Genomic DNA, 17,947 nt, shown 5'->3' with positions numbered 1-17,947 from the left:
AAAAAGACAACAGCAAATTAAAAAAAACAAAACAACAACAACAACCAGAACTACCAGAAAATTGAACTGTATGGAAGTCCAATAACCAAGGAGTTAAAGAAGAAATATTCATCCAGGCTGGTAGGAGGGGCAGAGAGAGACAGCCAGGGTGGAGAGGACATGTGGCAAGACAGGGGCTAAAGGACCGGGCAGTGGAGCCAGTGGCTGGTGATCTCACATTGGCATCATGTGGATAAATCAGGGTTTTATCCACAACTGGGAAGAGCAAAACAGACCACACAACCCAGGGTTCTAGCACAGGGAAAGAAAGTCTCAAAACCTCTGGTTGTGAAAACTTACGGGGGTTGCAGTGGCATGAGAAACTCTCAGCCTCACAGGAGAGTTTGTTGGAGAGACCTATGGGATCCTAGAACATACATAAACCCACCCACCAAGGAATTGGCATCAGAAGGGCCCAATTTGCTTGTGGCTCACAAGGAAAGTGACTAAAAGCAGGGTGTGAGCCATGCAAGCAGCATTGTTCCCTCTCTGACCCCTCACCTACATACAGCACCACAATGCAGCAATGTGGATTGTCCCGCCCTGGCAAATACCTAATGCTCAGCCCCTCATAACGTAACAGGTGCACCAAGACAAAGAAATGTGAATATGGCCCAAATGAAAGAACAGATCAAAATTCCAGAAAAAGAACTAAGCAATGAGGAGATAGCCAACCTGTCAGATGCAGAGTTCAAAATACTGGCAATCAGGATGCTCACAGAAATGGTTGACTGCAGACACAAAATAGAGAGAGAAGTGAAGGCTATGCAAAGTGAAATAAAGAAAAGCATACAGGGAACCAACAGTGAAGGGAAGAAAACTGATTGATTCTAGTCAAATTATTGACTAGAATCAATAATTTGGAACAGAAGGAAGAAATAAACGTTCAGCTAGAACAGAGTCAAAAAACAAGAATTCAAAAAACATGAGGAGAGGCTTAGAAACCTCTGGGACAGCTTTAAACATTCCAACATCCAAATCATAGGGGTGCCAGAAGGAGAAGAGGAACAGCAAGAAACTCAAAACTTATGTGAAAAAAGTAATTGAAGGAGATCTTCCCCAACCTGGCAAAGAAATAGACTTCAAGGAATTCCAGGAAGCTCAGTCCCAAAGAAATTGGACCTAAGGAGGAACACACCAAGACACATCATAATTAAATTACCCAAGATTAAAGATAAGGAGAGAACCTTAAAAGCAGCAAGAGAAAAGGAGACACTTACCTACACAGGACTTCCCATAAGACTCTCAGCTGATTTCTCAGAAGAAATCTTGCAGACAAGAAGGGGCCAGAAAGAAGTATTCCAAGTCATGAAAGGCAAGGACCTGCATCCAAGATGACTCTATCTCTCAAAGCTATCATTTACAATGGAAGGGCAGATAAAGTGCTTCCTAGATAAGGTCAAGTTAAAGGAGTTCATCATCACCATGCCCTTATTATATGAACTGTTAAAGGGATTTATCTAAGAAAAAGAAGGAGATCAAAACTATGAACAATAAAATGACAAGAAAGTCACAACTATCAACAACTGAACCTAAAACAAAAACAAACTAAGCAAACAACTAGAACAGGAACAGAACCACAGAAATGGAGATCACAGGGAGGGTTATCAATGAAGAATGGGAGGGAGAAGAATGAGGGAAAAGGTACAGGGAATAAGAACCATAAATAGTAGGCACAAAATAGACAGGGGGAGGTTAAGAATAATATAGGAAATGAAGAAGTGAAAGAACTTACATATAAGTCTCATGGACACAAACTGAATAGGGGGGAATGCTGGTGGGAGGAGGGGTTCAGGGTAGAGGGCAATAAAGGGGAGAAAAAAATGGGACAACTGTATTGCATAATCAATAAAATATACTTTAAAAAATAGAAATGATTAAACATTTATGGTACTCTTTTTTGGTAATAGATTATCAACCAATCTCAATATATAATGTTTTGAATATTTTGTGGATATGGAAAAGTTTTTAAATATAATATTAGCCAGAAAAAAAGGAGATATAAAACTCTACAGTATCCTATTTTAACTTTGTAAGAAGTATATGCATTGCAGAAAGACCAAGTTTAAAATTTTTATTACCTGTTACTTATTGTTGGCACTATGATGGTTGATTTTTATTTTCTCCTTTGCATTTTTCTGATTTTTTCAAATTACATAGAGTAAATACTGGTTTTATAATCTGAAAGTAAAATGTTCATATATTAAAACAAAATAATGACATGCTGGACTAAGTATAGGAAAAAATGCTCAATGTTGTCTTTCTCATACCATAATCTGATGGTCTTTATTGATGGAGAATTAGAAAGACAGCACAAGAGGCATAAAACCATGGGAAACCGCTGGGAAATGCAAGTTTCTCATCGTAGGTAGCCAGCTGGCTGGCTGGCTGGGTTGCAGGCCTTTTCTGGTCTCTCTGGGACCAGAGCCCTTTGCCTTTGTTCAGAGAACTGAGGTCTCTGGACATCCTGTTTCCTTGATGAGCCAGCCTCTGTCACCACTGGCACCCTCTCAGAATCCTCTCCCTCTGGTTCAGCTTCTAGGTAAGCTTGCATATGGCTAACTGCATACAGTGCACACTGGTAGAAGCTTCTCTCTCTGTCTCTCTGTCTCTCTCTCTCAGCACAATCTTTAGGTTTTAAGGTAGAGAAAGTGCACTGGGAGGAAGAAAGCTCTGCTTCTTCCATTTATACCCATTTACCAACATTCAAGAGCAACTCTGATTTTATCTGCATTATAATTGGCATTCCCATGAGTCTGGGTTTTTAAAAGTTTTTTTTTTTCTGATATACAAAATGACTTTGAAACCACTGTGATCATCCTGGTGCTGTCAGGAAATAATCTCTTCCTTGATAGTTAATGTCTCAGTGTTGCTGGAAGCTAGTCTTTTCCCTCACAGATCATCAATATCTGGCATAGCTTTTGTGCAGCCTGGATGTATTGTTTATGCAAAATATATACACATAGAGATATAGAGTGGTCTTTTTATTTTTTTAGATCTTGAAGTTGAACATTCTTTTAAACTTTAATTTTAGATTTCAAATAAGTGAAGTAAATGGTTAAATATTTGGGAATTTGAGAAATAAAATACTTTATATTATTTTTAAATTTTATTTAAAAATATTTTATTTATTTATTTTTAGAGAGAGGGGAGGGGAAGGAGAAAGAGGGAGAGAAACATCAATGTGTGGTTGCCTGTTGCACACCACCCACTGGGGACCAGGCCCAAAACCCAGGCATGTGCCCTGACTGGGAATTGACTTGGCAACCTTTTGGTTCACAGGCCCACACTCAATCCACTGATCTACACCAGCCAGGGAACTTTATACTATTTTAAGCTTCAGGAAAAATACATTTTAGAAATTCAAAGTTTTTTTTTAAATGTCTACATGTAGACATTCAGCACCTGATGCTAGATAGAATTGTGGGGAAACAGTATATTCTGATTCCACACTCTCACAGTATTCATCATGTCTCTCTGAGAACTCTGAGATACTCACCCCACCACTACTGGAATCACCTTGCTTGGAGATATTCCTTTCAAGAGACATTGTATATTTTTAAAGTATATTTTATTGAGTATGCTATTACAGTTTTCCCAATTTTTCCCCTTTTATTCCCTCGCCACCCTGCACCTCCCAACACTACAGCATTCCCCCCGCACTTAGTTCATGTCCATGGGTTGTACATATAAGTTCTTTGAGTCCTCTGTTTCCTATACCATTTTTACCTGTCCTCATCTATTTTATGCCTACCAATTATGCTTCTTCTTCCCTGTACCTTTTCCCCACATTCCTCCCTTTTCCCCCACTGAAATCCCTCCATGTAATGTCCATTTCTCTGATTCTGTTTCTGTTTTAGTTGTTTGCTTAGTTTTTGTTTTCATTGTTTTCTTTTCTTTTGGGTTCATTTGTTGATAGCTGTCAGTTTGCTGTCATTATACTGTTCATAGTTTTGATCTTCCTTTTCTTAGGTAAGTCCCCTTAACATTTCATATAATAAGGACTTGGTGATGATGAACTCCTTTCACTTGACCTTATCTGGGAAGCACTTTATCTGCCCTTCCATTTTGAATGAAAGTTTTGCTGGATAGAGCAATCTTGGATGTAGGTCCTTGCCTTTCATGACTTTGAATACTTCTTTCTGGCCCCTTCTTGCCTGCAAGGTTTCTTTTGAGAAATCAGCTGGTAGTCTTATGGGAACTCCTTTTAGGTAACTCCTTTTCTCTTGCTGTTTTCTATTCTCTCTTTATCTTCAAATCTTGGGTAACTTAATGATGATGTGCCTGGGTGTGTTCCTCTTTAGGTTCAACTTCTTTGGGACTCTCTGGGCTTCTTGGACTTCCTGGAAGTCTATTTCTTTTGCCAGATTGGGGAAGGTTTTTTTTCATTATTTATTCAAATAAGTTTTCAATTTCTTGCTGTTGTTGTTCTCCTTCTGGGACCCCTATAATTCAGATATTGAAACATTTCAGGTTGTCTCAGAGGTTCCCATGTATGTCTTCATTTTTTTTAATTCTCATTTCTTCATTCTGTTCTAGTTGGATGTTTATTCCCTCCTTTTGTTCCAAATCATTGCTTTGAGTCCTGGTTTCCTTCCTGTCACTGTTGGTTCCCTGAAATATTTTGCTTTATTTCATTTTGGGCATCTTTCATTTGTTTTTTCATTTTTCAATGAAGTTCAATAAATTCTGTGAGCATTTTGATCACCAGGGCTTTAAACTCTCCATCAGATAGGTTGGCTATCTCCTCATCGCTTAGCTCTCTTTCTGAAGTTTTGCTATGTTCTTTTATTTGGGCCATATTTCTTTGTCTTGGTGCAACTGTCAAGTTGTAAGGGGGTGGGGCCTTAGGTATTCACCCAGGCAGGTCAACCTTCCTTGCTGCTTGTGGGGCAGGCACCAGAGAGGGAACAGTGCAGCTCACCTGCTCAGCTCTAGCCCCACTTTCCAATGAATTCTCATGTGAGACTGGGAGTTTCTCCCACCAAGGCAACTGACATAGTCCACAGTCAGCTCTGAGTCTCAGTTTCCCCATTTAGCCAGCTCTGCCCGCACAGTCCTCACCTCACCACAGTTTCTCTCAGCTGGCCCCTCCCTTGTAGTTTGCTGCCTGGTGTGGATTCTTACTGGTCTCTTGGTCTGGTTGACTGTTTCTTTAATTCCTTGGTGGTCGGAGTTCCATGCATTTTGATTTTCTGACACTTCTGGTTGTTTATTGATTTTAAATTGATTGTTATCCTCCTTTTGGTTGTGTGAGGAAGTGAAGGGTTTCTACCTACACCTCCATCTTGGCCAGAACTTCAAGATATTTTATTTTAAAGGATATCATTAATACAGGAGCTCAAACAGTGAAACCCTGTTGACAGAATTTCAGAGAGCAGGTTATCAAAAATATTTAGAAATTTCTGTCCTCTTCAATTTTTTTACTAGGCAGAAGTCAGCCAACTGTCTACAAACAAGGCCTGCTGAATAGGGACCAAAGATGAATGAGATATTATGGTGTAGTGTCTACAAAATTATTAAGCAGCTATTCATGCAATTGTATCTGAGAGTGAAAAAGTGTTCATCAAATTGTTACCTCAGATTTTGGTTTAACTAGGAAATAAAAGAGTTTGCAAAACTAGATCTGTCCAGCAGAGGGCATATTTAAATTACAAATCATGATTTTATGCAAAGTTTTCTATTTTTAGAAATAATATGATTTTTATTTTTATGATTTGAATGCAGTTTTTATGCCTTATGTTTCTTTTTATGATTAATTTTTCCAATCTTTGTTTTTAAAATGTACTTATTTTTAAATAACATAGACTCTATTATGGGCTTGTTTGTATGTTTTCTTTAGGGACTTAATTGCTGCAACTATTTGCCAGATATGCAAGAATCAGGATTACTGAGCATATGAGTAAAGGATCGCTAGCTAATGTAAGAGAGAAGGAACTGGTTCACTAACTCATTTCTCTGGACCTTGAGGTGAAGAGGTTGTGGCTTCTCCTGAGGGCAGTTATATTTGCTGAGTTTCTCAGCCCAGCCAACCAATTGTTCTAGAGTAAACCCATGGGATTCTTAAACAACCAAAAAGCATATAATTTGTTATTTCTCCAGTAACAACTCACTTATCTAGGGATTAGACAGTTGGTAACTGCCTCCTCTTTGGACCAGGCACAATTCAACATATATCAGAATCTGTTGACTTGATCTCAACCCATAGAGACTACATATCCTCACCTGTCCAGTCTACCTGAAAACCCCTCAAGCCCTGGCCCAGAGGAGCAGCTTCCTCTCCCTGAGGTACTTGGCCCCTTTCAGTAATTGTCAATATATTTTGTTATAGAGTTTCTAAAATAAAAATTTAGTGCCATCTATTTAATGTTGACAAGAATCCCCTTTATTTAAAAAATTTTAACCTCCTAATTTCCATAGCAACAAATTAAGCTTACTCCAAGAAAAATAGCATGCCAACTCCATCTCTACCACCTATGGAAATTTCAAATATTTGTGAAAGGTTACTTTGGACTTGGTTTGAGGCTGGGGAGGGTAGGGAGGTACAAGAAACTTTGAATAGTGTTTTTTTTTTAGTATATTTTATTGATTATGCAATACAGTTGTCCCATTTTTTTCTCCCTTTTATCCCCTCCACCCTGCACTGCTCCTCCCACTAGCATTTTGCCCGCCCCCCTGCCCATTTAGTTTATGTCCATGAGTCTTACATATAAGTTCTTTGGCTTCTCCACTTCTTAACTTCCCCCTATTTTGTGCCTACTATTCTATTTATGGTTCTTATTCCCTGTACCTTTTCCCTCATTCTTCTCCCTCCCATTCTTCATTGATAACCCTCCCTGTGATCTCCATTTCTGTGGTTCTGTTCCTGTTCTAGTTGTTTGCTTAGTTTGTTTTTGTTTTAGGTTCAGTTGTTGATAGTTGTGACTTTCTTGTCATTTTATTGTTCATAGTTTTGATCTCCTTCTTTTTTCTTAGATAAATCCCTTTAACAGTTCATATAATAAGGGCATGGTGATGATGAACTCCTTTAACTTGACCTTATCTAGGAAGCACTTTATCTGCCCTTCCATTGTAAATGATAGCTTTGAGAGATAGAGTCATCTTGGATGCAGGTCCTTGCCTTTCATGACTTGGAATACTTCTTTCTGGCCCCCTTCTTGTCTGCAAGATTTCTTCTGAGAAATCAGCTGAGAGTCTTATGGGAAGTCCTGTGTAGGTAAGTGTCTCCTTTTCTCTTGCTGCTTTTAAGGTTCTCTCCTTATCTTTAATCTTGGCTAATTTAATTATGATGTGTCTTGGTGTGTTCCTCCTTAGGTCCAATTTCTTTGGGACTGAGCTTCCTGGAATTCCTTGAAGTCTATTTCTTTGCCAGGTTGGGGAAGATCTCCTTCAATTACTTTTTCACATAAGTTTTGAGTTTCTTGCTGTTCCTCTTCTCCTTCTGGCACCCCTATGATTTGGATGTTGGAATGTTTAAAGCTGTCCCAGAGGTTTCTAAGCCTCTCCTCATGTTTTTGAATTCTTGTTTTTTGACTCTGTTCTAGCTGAACGTTTATTTCTTCCTTCTGTTCCAAATTATTGATTCTAGTCAATAATTTGACTAGAATCAATCAGTTTTCTTCCCTTCACTGTTGGTTCCCTGTATGCTTTTCTTTATTTCACTTTGCATAGCCTTCACTTCTCTCTCTATTTTGTGTCTGCAGTCAACCATTTCTGTGAGCATCCTGATTGCCAGTATTTTGAACTCTGCATCTGACAGGTTGGCTATCTCCTCATTGCTTAGTTCTTTTTCTGGAATTTTGATCTGTTCTTTCATTTGGGCCATATTCATATTTCTTTGTCTTGGTGCACCTGTTACGTTATGAGGGGCTGAGCATTAGGTATTTGCCAGGGTGGGACAATCCACATTGCTGCATTGTGGTGCTGTATGTAGGGTGAGGGGTCAGAGAGGGAACAATGCTGCTTGCATGGCTCACACCCTGCTTTTAGTCACTTTCCTTGTGAGCCACAAGCAAATTGGGCCCTTCTGATGCCAATTCTTTGGTGGGTGGGTTTATGTATGTTCTAGGATCCCATAGGTCTCTCCAACAAACTCTCCTGTGAGGCTGAGAGTTTCTCATGCCACTGCAACCCCCGTAAGTTTTCACAACCAGAGGTTTTGAGACTTTCTTTCCCTGTGCTAGAATCCTGGGTTGTGTGGTCTGTTTTGCTCTTCCCAGTTGTGGATAAAACCCTGATTTATCCACATGATGCCAATGTGAGATCACCAGCCACTGGCTCCACTGATCCTCCCCACCCCTGCTAGTTGGCATCCTTCTCTCCCTTTATGAGTGTCCTCATTTTCCTTGTTAGTTTAGTTTGTTCAGTTTGTCCCCAAGCCTTTACTCTTCTACATGGAAGTTTCCTACTTGCTAAGGGCCCACAAACATTCAGTAATCACTGTTATCTCTACAATCACAGAGCAATTCTTTTCTCTATTGCCACTTAGGCCCTTAGCATATTTCACTGTGTTTATTTGAATATCTAAAAAGATGAACAAGAGTTGCTCCCCTAAATGTCCTGTATCTACCCATAGTTCTAATACAGAGTTACTATCTCTCTGTTTATATTTAAACTATTGTTCTATCAAGTTCTCTCTCACCACCATTTCCCCCCAAATGCATTTGTCCTAATCTCATCCTTTAGATTTGGTACAAAGTCAGTCTCTCTCTGTCATTACCCTGGCCTTTGAATAAAGCAAAGGAATGTTTCTGAATTTCTTTTCTCTTTGTACTAGTTTCCCCCTCTAATGGCAGTGATAATTAGCAATGGAATGGTTAAAAATAGGGATGATTGTTTGCTAGCATTATTATCTATTGAGTACTTATTTTGTGCTAGACAATGTTCAAAGTACTTTATGTATATTAATTCATTTAATTTTCATTATACTCATATGGAATATGTACCTTTATTATCTCATGTATAGTTAAGGAACTAGAGGAACAGAGAAGTAACTTGTCAGAGGTTACATATTAGAAGGTTACACATCCAGGATTTAAACCCAGCGGAGCACACACATTCCCCAGTGCACACTCACTGCTGTATCGCTCGCCGTGTGATCCCTCAGCCTCTCACTGCTGCTGTATTGCCAAAATGTCACTTTCTAACAAGCTGACTTTGGACACGCTGGATATGAAGGGGAAGTGGCTCATCATGAGAGTGGACTTCAGTGTTCCTATGAAGAACAATCAGATAACAGCCAACCAGAGAATCAAGATTGTCATCCTAGGCATCAAATTCTTTTTGGACAATGGAGCCAAGTCAGTTGTTCTCATGAACCACCTGAGTCAGCCTGATGGTGTCCTCATGCCTGACAAGTTCTCCTTGGAACCAGTTGCTGTAGAGCTTAAATCCCTGCTGGGCAAGAATGTCTTCTTCTTAAAGGACTGCTTAGATCTGGAAGTGGAGAAAGCTTGTACTGACCCAGCTGCTGGGTCTGTCTTCCTGCTGGAGAACCTTTGCTTTCATGTGGAGGAAGAAGGGAAGGGAAAAGATGCTTCTGGGAACAAGGTTCAAGCCAAGCCAGCTAAAATAGAAGCTTTCTGAGCCTCACTTTCCAACCTAGGAGATGTCTATGTCAATGGTGCATTTGGCACTTCTTACCGAGCCCACATCTCTATGGTGGGAATCAATCTGCCACAGAAAGGTGGAAGATTTTTAATGAAGATGGAGCTGAACTACTTTGGCAAGGCCCTGGAAAGCACAGAGTGACCCTTCCTGGTCATCCTGGGTGGAGCTAAAGCTGCAGACAAGATCCAGCTGATCAGTAACATGTTGGACAAAGTCAATGAGATGATTGTTGGTGGTGGAAAGACTTTTACCTTCCTTAAGGCACTCAACAACATGGAGATTGGCACTTCTCTGTTTGATGAAGAGGGAACCAAGATCGTCAAAGATCTGATGTCCAAAGTTGAGAAGAATTGTGTGAAGATTACCTTGCTGGTTGACTTTGTCACTGCTGACAAGTTTAATGAGAATGTGAAGACTGGCCAAGCCACTGTGGCCTCTGGCATACCTGCTGGCTGGATGAGCTTGCACTGTGGGCCTGAGAACAGCATGAAGCACAACAAGGCTGTCACTGGGGCCAAGCAGATTATATGGAACAGAGCTGTGGGCGTATTTGAATGGGAACCTTTTGCCCGAGGGACCAAAGCCCTCATGGATGAGGTGGTAAAAGCTATTTCCAGAGATTGCATCACCATCATAGGTGGTGGAGACATTGGCACTTGCTGTGCCAAATGAAACATGGAGGACAAAGTCAGCCATGTCAGCACTGGAGGTGGTGCCAGTTTGGAGCTCCTAGAAGGTGAAGTCCTTCCTGGAGTGGATGCTCTCAGCAATGTTTAGTACTTTTCCTGCCTTTTGGTTCCTGTGCACATCCTCTACCTCTACTTAGTACTTTCTACATCTCTACTTGGTATTAGCTAAGGTCTCCCCGCCACACCCCCCACCCCACCAAAAGATTCAGCTAGTGGCCAAGAGATGCAGCCTAGGGACACTTAACATAGTTGCACAGCAGCAGCACAGCAGCTCACCTTTACTGCACCCTGGATTTGACTACATTCTTCAGGATCCCATGTGCATTTCCTAGTGGCTAAACCACTGTGCATTCTAGAGTGCATGTATTTATATTTTGCCTGTTAACCTGTTAGCTTAATTCTCTTCTTGTAGTAGCTTGCTCTGATTAACATTGTCATTGTTTTGCTACTCTGCATGAAAACTACATAAAATTCCAGTTGTAGGGAGGGAGGGAGATGAAGTTGGAGATATTAAATAAATAATAAAAGTATTCATTGAAACTGGAAAAAAAATAAACCCAGTAGAATTTACCCACTGTATTATCTTGCTCCATGAAAGGTGGGTAGCAGTAGAAAAGTATAGAAATAACTGTCTTGGATTAACTCACTTTGGTCATCAGTACCCAGACATCTTTCAGAATATTTGAAAAATATTAGGGACTGAGATTAGGGAGGCAGAGCCAAAAGAAAGTTGAGGATTGCACAACTGTTTTGTGATTTTACAAGCTTGATAAAGTCAGTCTGGATAATTAAATCATGGCCTTTTTCTTGTCCTTGATTGTGTAAGTTTTTACTAAGAAAGTAAGCAATAATAAAGCCCTGATTAATGTTTTTGAGAGTCAGACATTTATCTTTTGGGAATGTTTGCATATTTCACCTCTGCTTTTGAAGACTAAGCTAATGGTTTTGTAATTTTTGTTTTCAATAAGTGGGAAAAAATCTATTAATTCACTAAGTATGCTTTCTTATTGTGTGAACTATGTACAGGTCACACAATAGTATATAAAACCTCAGGCTATTTTATTTTGCCTAGTGTGAAGGTATGAACAGTGAGATTTCTTATGCAAAAAGTGAACATTTGAACTATGCTAGTTCCATATGCTTTTATTAGCATTCCTTTCAACCTGAATTGACTTCAGCCAGATAGCTTTTCAGGAAATAATGTTTTCTGATCTGTGGAGCTTGGAAATATAAAGAAATAAGCAATTTCTCATAATCATTAATCAGATGCCAACTTCCTTAAAAATTCACATTAAAGGTAAATTCCATGAAGGTACACGTTTTCAGACTTTGGAGAATGTGTAGGTAGGAATAACCCTGAATATAATCAAAATATAGTTCCTAGGCCCCACCTCAGAGACCAAATCACTCCTTAGGTGATTCTGATGCAGATGTCCTTCCTCAAGGTGCCAGAACAGATGTAGGAAAGGACACCAAGTAGGGAGTACAGAAACTCAGTACTCTGGGGACCCAGGCACACAAGTGTATGAGAGCAGATGACCTTTTATCAGAGCTATTCAGGGAGCTGTCTGACGCCTGGCCTCCATGTAACAGAAGACTTCAGCCCTTTGGTAACAGAAGACTATGGAAATCCAGCTTGCATCCTTGGTAAGAACCTCTGATTTCCTGTGCAAGTACATTTTCTAGGTTTGTGGGAGAAGGAAGTCAGTCTGCAGATGGCCAAGTGCTCACTGTGAGTGGAGTGGTGATGGGGCTAGGTCAGGAGGCAGAGTTGGAGAGAGAGAGACTTCTAGGTCTAACCATTTTGTCAGTCTTAAGGGCTTGGTTTTCAGCCTGCAGGATGCACACTAAGGGGAACATGGAGCTATTGCAAAGCAGGAAATGTGTTGCACAGGGTTTAATCAGGACAAGTTATCCTTTTCTTTTTGGAGGAATACTACGAGAACTGCTGAGAGCCTCAGGATCTGCTGACACTTGGCCCATGGAGGTGGGAAGAGCTGTGCACAACTCAAGGGGTGGAATTGCTTTGTTGATGAGTGGGAGAGGCTATATGTGAAAGCCAGAAAGAAGAGGCTGTATGTGAAGGAAGGCCAAAGAAAGCTCCTCACCCCCACCCCACAGGAGATAGTGAACTGAAAGGGGAAGAGAAATGTCTGGGAGGGATTCCAGGTGGTTTCTGTGAGGTGTGTGCTATAAAGCTTTTTCTCTGTCTCAAATGGAGAAATATATGAGATAATTCTGTATGTCTCACCAAAGTTTCTTCTTTGGAGAGATCCGCAGTAGGAAAATAAGACGCCAGCAGTTTTCTGAGTTTCATAATGTGCTTTAACCATTTTCTTAGATCCAGTAAGGTGTTTGTTTCCCACCTAGGGGAACCATGCTACAATCTTCCAAATATCTACTCTGTAGGTGCTGTGAATGGTAAAATACAAATATATTTCAAAAAGACTTCTTGAATCCACAGTGGATTTAAAAAAATTTTTTAATTTTAAATTACAGTTGACATACAATATTATATTAGTTTCAGATGTACAACCCTGTGATAAGACATTTATATAATTTATGAAGTGATTATCCCAATAAATCTAGTACCCATCTGACACCATATATAGTTATTACAATATTATTGACTATATTCCCTATGCTGTGCTTTACATATGGGACCTTTAAGAGGAAAGCTTGGGATTCCAGAAACCATGACACACCCAGACATAATCCTGACTGGCTTTCACAGCCAGAAATTATGGGGACTTCTCTTCCCATCACTGGAACCCTGGGCTGGGGGCCCTGGTGTGGGGCTGGGACCCTTCGCTCCTCAGGGGGAACCTCTGCAGTCAAGATACCCCTTTGATTTTTAATTGCCCCACCTTGGTGTAGGACCAGCTGGTTATGCTCCTACTAGTCTCCATGTGGCTTCTTCAGCTAGATTTCATGCAGTTCTGAATGATGACTGTTTTGTAGTTTAGTTATAATTTTGATGTGGTTGTGGGAGGTTTGGAGTAACACATTTACTTACTGTGCCATCTTGACCAGACCCCACAGTAGGTTGATGGTGGATTTTCTTAATCACTTTTATGGTTGAGTCCAAAGTATTTTTGACTTTAAAAGGAGTTCCTCATAATTAAAAAGGGTAGAAACTACTGATCTGAAGAATCACAATTATATCTTCAATTTGACTGTAAAATACTCATTTAATGCAAAACACTGGGCAGGGACTCTTTATTGTGTCATTTGTGATGGATTTTTAAAAAAAGGAGTAAAGGCAAACTGCATTGGGTTAGACTTTAGCACTATTTTACACTGAATAAATATAGAGAGATATTATAAAGCATGTATATGTGAATCGTCATATTATTTGACTTTGTAATAATGAGAGAGGTCTGCCTGTTGCTCAGGGAGAACGTGCAGATCTAGAAACACTGATTCCTCTTCCTTTCCTCAGGTTCTGTTGTGCGGTCTGCTTGTTACATGTCCTCAGGATCCACTGAGGTATTTAGAGGAAATGATCATCACTATAATGAAAAATGGCCTTGAAAGTCTTCTATGGTGAGCATTGTTTTGATTTGGGAGATATTTTGAAGGTAAGATGCTTATGGTATAGAGTATCAAAAAAGGTCTTGCTAATGAATGCTTCCAATCTCAAGATTCTTAAAGAATCCCTCCATATGCTTTTAAGTCTATAAGACTTTGATGGGAAAAATTTGCCCATTGGTTCTCAACTTGAGAAATTTTTATAGTGTGTTCATCAATACTACATGCTCTGGGGCAGTTTATTTCTAGTTGGAGATGAGGAAAAGGAGGCATGCCTTCTTGAGGAGCACAGCAAAATCTTGATGGGGGTAGTTTGAAAAAGTCCTCCTGGTGATTCTGACATGCTTTTTCCCAAGAGGATATGTGTCTTCCTTCCCCTCCCTTACACTCCACCCAAAGAACTGCTGATTTAATTATGGAACTAACTACTATAAATTGAAATTAATTTTGACTGTGTTTTATGATTTTATTAAAGGGATATGTGCATTGATCCGGCAATGAAACCCAAAATTCGGAGATTATCTGAAACTTACTTGGAACAACTTTTTGGACTGGATGATCAGCTGGTAAGGATTAGTGACCAAGCATTCTAAAATATTATTTTTAAGTTTTGATGTAGATTCTCAAATAGAATTCAGATATTATGAGCAGTATGAGATTAGACTGACTTTGCAATTGGGGGCATTCCCAAAAGTGATAGGACATCACCAACACACTAAGACACACACATTCATTGTAATCCCACCAAATTCCCAAGAAGCACTGAGACAGGAATTTATTCTTCCTCTTTCTGATAAATTTTTATATTAAACTTCCCTTTTACCTCTTCCTCCTTCCCCTCCTTTCTTGCATCTTTATAATAACAAAATAACATGAAGGATATTTTATTTTCATTCTAGTCTACTTCCTTCTGTATTCCTCCCCCTTTCATTCTCTCTGCCATCTGCCTAGGAATTATGCTCATAAAAATATGGCCAAAACATTAATGAGATCTAAGTTAAAAGCAAACCCAATTGTTAATGAAAGGAATGACCAGCTCCAATAGCTGGTTTTGATCCTGTAAAGATGCTTTTAGAACAAAGACTGTGTATCTAAGAGAAGCTAAAATAGCAAAAGTCATGTGGGAAGAGAAATACTGACACAAATCAGATGTGTGTGGGACTGTGTGTGATACCTCCAGAATCCAGTCTGGTGTCTCAGCACAGGCAGGGCTGGGGAGTTACTGGTGAAGTTGGGCATTGATAAGTGGAATCAAAGCCACAGTCAAAGTGGGTACCAAGAGCCAGGAACAATCTGAAACATCCTTTAGAAGGATGGGTGGACAGTAACACTGGATCCTAACCAGTGGTCTGCAGCAGAGAGACAAAACTAGAGGGATAGACTATTTCTGCCAAACCTGGGATGATTCTGAGGCCCTGATACACTGGGAAGAACACACATGTCTGATCCTTGTTGGTCTGCATCATGTTGTGTGGTGTCTTAATAAGTTTATCAAGCACAGACTTTCACTCTACTGTGGAGTGTAGATATCTGTAAACCAAGTTCCTGGAGATGTTTGACCTCAGGAGTTGAGGGGGAGCCTAGGAGATGGGATTCTATGTCTCCCATCTTCACCTCCTACATGCTAGAATAGCATGCTTTGAGTATAATATCACTTGAAAAAAACTTGGAAACCATTGTTTATAAGATACTGAAGTTGTTAAAAACTACTGATCTAGAGGGGTAAACCTCATTGTCAGTATTTTGAAAGCAATATTATAAAATGCAATTAGATTGTGTCCAGTGTCTAGGTAAAAGCCTATAGATAATTTTTAAAAATTCCCAGAATTCCAGCAGACGACATAGCTACTCCAACATAAAGTTTTGTTAAAGAGGAAATCTCAGAGCTATTTCATGATGTGGATAGTGCAAAGAATAAAATGTTGGAAACTGATCCTGACTTAGCAAGGAATATGACAATTCACCAAGGCTTAGGAAACCTACTTCATATCATAAGTTAAAAAAAATAGAAACTGTAACAGATATGACTTTGCAAAGTATAAATCTCCAGGTGCCTTGGATGCCTAGTTAGAAGGCTTAACCTAGGTTGGATGTAGATTAATTCATTTCTCCTTCACCCTCAGTGAAAATTGAAAAGTTGGGTTTTTTAAACAAAGAAATAAAACACTAATTTGTAATGTTTATAATATTTTAGCTTTCCTTCTTAAATTTTTCACTTTTATATGGTAATAACTGCCAGTAAGAGAGTTTTTAATGTTTTAAAAAACATTTTAAAGGCCACAATTTTAATTTTTCATGTTGATTATTAATATCACTTTGCATGGTTTGAGCATCCATCCATTTTTATGGTCTCACACCACACTGTCCTACACACTGTGCGGTACACAGTGAGGGCAGCCTGAATGTGCCTATTTATAAATGTGTATTTGTTTCTACTAATGTAAACAGAGAAGATTTACTACAGGAAACTAAGTCAAACAGTTACAGAAAAAATAGGAAATGTTTTCATAGCAGTAGATATATGGTTTAACTGTGTTCCAAGATGAAAGAATCAACCACTGTAAGGAGGAAACTAACTTCACAGACTTGATTCTCATTTCTTAGGAAATGAAATATCCAGATGAGCCTAGTAATTACAAGGAGAAAAGGCATCTATAACATTAAAAAATCTTTTTATTATGGAAAAATTTAAACATAAATAAAACACAAGTAGAGAGAATGCCACATAGCTTCAACAATAATCAACATTTTGCCAGTCTTGTTAATTGTTTCCCCTTCCCTTTTTTGCTGGAGTTTTAGAAAGCAAATCACAGGAGTTGTGTTATTTTATCAGTCAACAATTCAGTGTGTATCTGTTACAGGAAGTGAGGCTTTTAGAGAATGTACCATAGTGCCATTGTCTACATAATGGAATTGGCAATAATTCCTGAATATAACCTACTGCTGATTATATTCAGGTAAATAAATTCTATATTGACTCCATATTCAGGTTTCCCAAATTGTCTCAAAAATGACTTTTTACTTATGGCTCTAAGCTGAAGTCCATGCAGGGTCCACATATTGGCTTGGCTGTTATGTATTTAATGTCTCTTATGATCTACAATAGTTTTTATTTCTTATTTTTTCCATGTCACTTATTTATTGAAGAAAACAGATCATCTGTTATGTAAAATGTCTCACATTCTTGTTGTTTCCTCTGGTGTCATTTCGTTTGTTCTGTTTATTTCCTGCAAATTGTAGTTAGACCTATAAACTTAGTATTTAAGTTCTTTTTTGTTTTTTTCCTTTTTTTCTCTTGGTAACAAGAATACTGCATAGGTGATATTACATTCTTCCTGGTGCATCACATCAGGAGTCTGACCCAGTTTTAATGAATCTTGATACCTATAGACATTAGCATAATTGCTTATTTAGTTTTATCCCAGAGTGCACAAATGATGGTTTCAGAATAACAAAACCTTAAGACCACTAACTATCAAACTACCAAATGCAGGTCAAGAAAATCATGCAATTCTTTTTGCCTTTAAGATTGCAAATTAGTATATTTCCTATCAGATATTTTCAGTAAAAAATAATACATTTTTTGTTACCTAAATTAATTCTTTCTTTTGTATTGATGGTCACCTTTCCCCCCTTTCAATTATGAATAACATTACATGGCAGCAAAATCAAAACAATAAAATGAGGAGTATCCTGAGAAATATTGCTTGCATTTTTGCCTCTGTCCCCTCCCTAACCCCTCCCTTCCTCTAGATAACCAATTTTAGTAGTTTTTAGTTTATTTCCTTTCATTGTTTCTTTTTGAAAAATACTAGTAAATATACCGCATTCTCCTCCCCTACGACTTCTTACACAGAAGTAGCAGACTATATATAGCCTCCTTCCTTGCTTTTCTCACTCAGTATGTCCAAGAAATCACTCTCTTATGTGACTTTAAAATAATGTCATCACAGGGAGCATGGTGTAACAAAATCCTAAAATCTAAATGAAAGATATGGACTTAAAAGGTCTTTCTCATGTAACAAACAATGTTTAACTGTGAAAAGGAAACTTAGGACTCCAGGAGCAGGTGTTTTCAT

General features: G+C 38.9%; 1 protein-coding gene and 1 pseudogene across 1 annotated transcript in view; both read left to right on the top strand.

The window, feature by feature from the left end:
• FBXL13 (F-box and leucine rich repeat protein 13) overlaps positions 1-17,947 on the top strand; it is a 275,894-nt gene that overhangs the window by 6,701 nt on the left and 251,246 nt on the right. Inside the window, exons 2-3 of the mRNA XM_045827260.1 lie at positions 13,780-13,883; positions 14,344-14,434. Of these exons, the coding sequence (XP_045683216.1) occupies positions 13,780-13,883; positions 14,344-14,434 (195 nt within the window). The remainder of the gene's footprint in view (positions 1-13,779; positions 13,884-14,343; positions 14,435-17,947) is intronic.
• LOC123811881 lies at positions 9,172-10,425 on the top strand (annotated as a pseudogene).

This window comes from Phyllostomus hastatus, unplaced genomic scaffold, assembly GCF_019186645.2.
Source record: "Phyllostomus hastatus isolate PE091 unplaced genomic scaffold, TTU_PhHast_1.1 phas_scaffold_78, whole genome shotgun sequence".
Classification (NCBI taxonomy): Eukaryota; Metazoa; Chordata; class Mammalia; order Chiroptera; family Phyllostomidae; genus Phyllostomus; species Phyllostomus hastatus.
Note: the sequence above shows the minus strand (reverse complement) of the source record. Positions and strands in the feature narration are given on the sequence as shown.